The sequence below is a fragment of the Lathyrus oleraceus genome, chromosome 5, assembly GCF_024323335.1.
Source record: "Lathyrus oleraceus cultivar Zhongwan6 chromosome 5, CAAS_Psat_ZW6_1.0, whole genome shotgun sequence".
NCBI lineage: Eukaryota > Viridiplantae > Streptophyta > Magnoliopsida > Fabales > Fabaceae > Lathyrus > Lathyrus oleraceus.
Genome location: NC_066583.1, coordinates 543,871,204 through 543,877,150, shown reverse-complemented (window position 1 = coordinate 543,877,150; position 5,947 = coordinate 543,871,204). Strand labels below are relative to the sequence as shown.

At 34.4% G+C, this 5,947-nt stretch overlaps 1 protein-coding gene across 1 annotated transcript; it reads right to left on the bottom strand.

Annotated features, from left to right (window-relative positions):
* Positions 1-5,183: 5,183 nt before the first annotated feature.
* Positions 5,184-5,744, bottom strand: LOC127081969 (uncharacterized mitochondrial protein AtMg00310-like). The gene has a single exon (XM_051022196.1). It carries the CDS (start codon positions 5,742-5,744, stop codon positions 5,184-5,186), a length of 561 nt encoding a protein of 186 aa, XP_050878153.1.
* Positions 5,745-5,947: the final 203 nt, after the last annotated feature.

Genomic DNA, 5,947 nt, shown 5'->3' with positions numbered 1-5,947 from the left:
TGCTATGCCTCCATTAGGCTTCAAAGCAGCAACAGTGGGTTTGGGTTTGGCAACTTCCTTGCCTTTCCCTTTATCACCCTGCTTGGTGGGTCTTTTGTTCTGTCTCTTTCCATTTCCGATCATCAAAATGGACTTCCCTTTTGACTTAAGATTCTGCTCAGCAGTTCTTAACATGGCTAGCAGCTCAGGAAGAGATTTGTCCATGTCATTCATATTGAAATTTAGGACAAATTGACTGAATCTATCTGACAACGATTGCAAGATCAAATCAGTCGCAAGTTCCTTTCCGAGAGGAAAACCCAACCTCTCAAGGTTTTCCACATACCCAATCATCTTGAGCACATGGGGACCTACAGGGGCTCCCTTAACTAACTTGCCTTGAAAAAAGGCTTTTGAAACTTCAAACCTTTCATGCCTTGATTTCTCTTGATAGAGCATCTTCAGGTGTTCGATCATATCGAACATTGCCATGTTCTCATGTTGCTTTTGTAACTCTGAGTTCATGGTAGCTAGCATGAGACAAGCAGTTTCATTGGCATCATCGACATGATTCTTATAAGCATCTGTTTCTGCCTTAGGTGCAGAACTAGGAGGTTCCTCTTCAGGAACAGGTTTCTCCAAGACATACAACTTTCTATCGTGTTTGAGGATAATCCTCAGATTTCGGTTTCAATCTAGAAAATTTGTCCCAAACAATTTTTTCTTGTCAAGGATTGATCGCAAAATGTTGTTAGAGGTGTTTGTTCTCATGGTAATCTACATGAAAATAATGAAAATATAAGTATCAATAACATATTTAATTAGGCATTTAATTAAATATGCTCCCATTATTTTATTCAAAACAAATGAACTTCACCATTTAATTCGGAAAATCCCGTTGGAAGATTTTCTAGTGGGTCGAGATCCACATTTAACTTTGTTTTAAGTCTGCGTAGGCGGATTACACAAAACTAGGTTATTTAGGTAGGAACTCCTTCGAATTGTATCTAATACAACTCTCGAATATTTTAGTTGGGTGAATAACTCCTTATTTCAATCCATCACATGGATCATTTCCAACTCTTGCTTCTAAACATATGTAATATTATTATAATTTGTTTAGTTAAGTTTGACCCATTGTTTTAGCAATTGGATATTACAATTATCCCATCGCACCTTAATAATATAGAACATGCACCTCGCGTAGGCGAAACCTACATTATTCGATACTAGTCTTGATGAGTGCTAAAACTTGGAAAGCATAAACTTAATATTTAATTTAAGGGAATTTGCAATTATTCTGATCTCACCGGCTTATTTATCATATAAATCGTCTCTCACATGCATCAACATACATTCACATGCATTGACATACATAATGAAATAGTTATGGCCCCTAGCGCAATTGTTCTCCCAAGCCAATGAGAGAACCTAAGCCAACCTAATAACGATCTAAGCTTCTCCAACCAAGATCTTCAAGGTTGTCCTCCTTTGATATTGAATTCTTATCTTTCTTCATAACATTACATTACATAAAAGAAACTCGTTTTACATACGAGGGAGTGAGATGAGAAAAGAAGTTACATTAAGAGATTAAAAGAGAGGCACGACACGCAGGTCGTATTTTAAAAACCCAAAATAAAATAAAGGAAAACTAAGGCCATAACCGATCACCACAAGACAATAATAATAAACACATTATTATTATTAATTTTAATTATTTTAATTAATTAAAACATAATTAAATTTCGGCGACCGATCGCACTACGCATAGTTAGCCGGGGTTCCGCTGCCCGGTTAGCGGGACGGGGGTTCCGCTGACCGATTAGCGGACGGGGGTCCCGCTGCCCGGTCAGTGAACAGGGGCAGCGCCCCGACGCAAAATTTTAATGAAAAATTCATTTGAAATCGACGTCGCTTTTCGCATCAACACTTGATACTTTAAAGCACAACTCTTGCGCCGTCACAACCCTAATCGCATAACTCTTTGACAACACAACCCTTGTGTCGTCATTAACACTAATGCACCAATTTCAGACCGTCAAACACACCTCGATTGTTGATTCAGTATGATTGATCAACACGTCATTGCTTCACCATACTAATGTCGGATCAAGAAGCAAACGACCATTGATCGCCCAAAGGAAAACAACCATTAAGTGTTTGAATGAACAAAACAGAAACAATACATCATATATACCGTATTTTGCATCAAGATTACTTATATCATATATATAACTTGATCGATCTCAATTGCATAACCTATGGACGATCGATGTATCGCTGCTTCACCATACTAATGTCGGATTCCGAAGCATAGTCAACATCAATCATCCAAATCGTACACACATGATGCCAAATTTAATTACTCGTTTATTCTTTGATTCATTCTGTCTTTTAATCGTATTAATACAGAAAATAAACAGCTATCAGATGCATGGTTTCGTAAGTGGCTCTGATACCACTGAAGGAGAAGAGCGATCCAAAACGCAACGGAATTTAAAATTTCTCCTTTAGTGATCCTTACGAATGGACATGATCAATGATAGAATCGTTACCTCTTGTGGCGATTGTAACCTTTGATGCATATCTACGGAGCGATCACGAACAACGATGACAACGCCTCTACTCAGTCCACACGAACGAATTCCTTCAATCTCAGTGCTAGCTGCTACGAATGAAGTCTTTGAGTGTGTGTGTGTGTGTGAGAGAGAGAGAGAGAGAGAGAGAGAAACGAAATTGCAACTGCATTAATGCTTCTACACAAGGGTTATATTTATAGAACCACTTGTGTGGGCTGAAAGCTAAAAAGCCCACTCAAGTGTATGTGGCCCATATCTTATAATATGCCAAAATCACTTAAGCGCGTGATGCCTTACCATATTTCATATTCTACTTAAGTACATCGTACCTTATGATGTTCTACAATTCACTTAAGTGCACCGTACATTACGGTATTCCTTAGTTACTCTATCTCTCATCAATCCGTCCTTTTGTGTGTGACCCTGTAGGTTTTTGCGGCATTGGAAATTATATTAAATCACGTATTTAACATAATAAACAGTGAGTGGTATCTAGCAACACATCACTGCTACCCAAGACACGAAAATGTCATGTGATTTGACAAATCCTTTTGTGATAGTACTTATGTGTACAATTACCCTTTTGCCCTTATGTTTATATTGAACACAAGGCATAGACAGTGTCACCCAATTCAATATTGGGCCCATAGACATTTATCCTGTTACGCAGGATAGGCAAATTCCATCTAGGCCACTCATGTCCCTTAGCATGCTTCGTGGAGTACCCATCAACTGTCTTTATGGTCATCCAGTTACGGACAATGTTTGATCAGCAATAAGGCACTCTACTCTATATCTAGTGTCCATAATGGTTTCAAGTCGAAGGGTGGTATACACCATTATCACCATGAGAATAACTTATGACACTTTGCATAACATTATATATAATATTCTCATAGCGGGTCAATCCAGTATAAATATTACTCTTAATATTCATACATTTGTTTAAAACTTGATAACTCCTTATCCATGATCCATGAGATGTGATAATCAGTCTATATACATAATAGTCTTAATGCTTTAATGTTATCCCACTTCACGATAAAGCTCAACTACGGATACTTTAAGGATAGTGTCCTTATGTTTAATGTGATCTCATTATTAAGTCACACTTGATACATTAAACGGATTAGCTATTCTATTGACTTTATTAAACAAACATAATAAAGAAAAAATCTTTTATTATTAATAAATAATTTGATACAAGTACCACAAGTATTGACCTCTGGGGCTTACACCAATATGACATACATTATGATCATCATTTAATCATGAGAGTTGAGAGGGCACTTGTTAACGATCTTAGGTAGTGAGATGGGTATAAAAAGATTATCCATTGAGAGAAAAAAAATAACCCCCACTACAGAACACCATATTCTAATTGGGTTTGTGAATTATTTACTCCTTTTTTTTATAGAAATGACTCCATCATTTAAAGAAAGTACCCCTCAAACACGCCTATGATCTGTACATTACATTATAAGGTGACAAACACACAACAAAACACTTAATTCTCGTTGGATTTATGGTTTCACCTTATATGTTTTAAGGAGATTATCCAAAAGTATTTATTAAGAATAATATATATATATATATATATATATATATATATATATATATATATATATATATATATATATATATATATATATATATATATATATATATTAATTTGTGAATTATTTACTTTTTTTTATTTTAGAAATGACTCCATTATTTAAAAAAAAAAATTACCCCCACCCCACTAAAACGCCCTACATTATAAGCAAATTGCAGTATAATAATGGATAGAAAAGTTTATTGATACACCATGCAAAGCTTTAAAATTGAAATTCTAAAGACTACAATGGATTTAATATTATTATTATTACTAGTGTGTACCCGTACAATGCATGCAATAACTTATTTTTTTAAAATATTGTAGGGTGAATATTTGTAGTAGTTATATATAAAAGTGAAAATATTATTTATCTTTCATATATTTATGATTTATGCCATATATGTTTTTAAAGTTATGATTTTTTTAAATAACTAAGAGAGCATATGTTGCCAATTTAACAATATTATACTAGATATAATATTCAATTAATACGAGACAATTTTTGTTGGCAGTACAAGATTTTAAGGAATTACCCTATAAAATATAACCTTGGACTACATCGATTCTAATCCCAACAAATATCTTGTACAAATGTCCAATTAAAAAAACATATATCTAAGAATTCTCTCAACAACAAAAATATTTATTGACACATAGTTGAGTTGAACATGCAAGGGTTTCAATACAAAACTCTTGAACATAATTTTTGGAAAAAAAAAAAAGAAAACAATGTCACAAACAAACTTTTGAGGACAATATATACTCAAATTAGAAAGAAAGAGACATTCAAAGCATGAAGTTTATATACTTTCTACTGAATGTAGAGAGTCTTGTATTGTGCAAAATTTGTATACATTCTCTATGAGAGTTAGTTGCAAACACAAATATTTTATCATTTATGCCATCCTTCTTCCAAATGAACTTGTCTCCCTGATTTCGATTTGGAATTTGATCAACTAGCACATTAATCAGTTCTTCTCTAATCCAGTCATCGTCTTTGTTTGTCTCTTCCGTCCTTTTCTCTACTCTCCATGACCAACCATTATTGTTCCACACCCCATGTCCGCCACACTTGCTTCCTTCAATTCTGATTGAATTAATAGAGAAGGAAACAAATTCTTGAGAGTTTGATTATTAATCCATTTACTCTTCCAGAATGAGATATTTCTACCATCTCCTATACTACATATGACATTCTCAATAAACATGTCTCTCCACCGTATGGATTGGTTTTGCTCTTTGGTCTGGTCAACTTTGGTGAATAGAATAAGAGTAGGGTTGTAGTATCTATGATTCAATATACTCGACCAATAAGCCTCTTTATCAATAAGAATTCTCCACTTCCACTTTAATAAAAGCGCTTTATTGAACATACTTATATTCTTTGCTCTGAGTCCTCCGTCCTCTTTATCTTTGCAAACTTTTGTCCAACTTATACAATGAACATTTCTTTTCTCCCCAGTGTTGTTCCACGAAAAATTATTGTGTATGCTAGTAATTTCTTTCATCACTTTTGAGGGAGCTTTGTAAAATGACATAGTATACACAATTATAGCACTAATAACCGCATTCATCAACACCATTTTTTCCTATATTAAGATGCTTATTGTCGTATCTCAAAAAATACAATCCTTTGCGAAGCGTTTGACGCGTTCACGAAAAACTGATTCGAACAGAGTTGTTACCGAAATTTGTTTATTTCAAACAAGAAGGGAAAATATTGATAAAACCCTTTAAATAAAGAGAAGATAGTCGTCGCAACAAAATTCGAATTCGGGAGTTGATT

Coding starts and splice junctions, on each gene's coding strand:
- LOC127081969 (XM_051022196.1), bottom strand. CDS start 5,744: ATGGTGTTGATGAATGCGGTTATTAGTGCTATAATTGTGTATACTATG.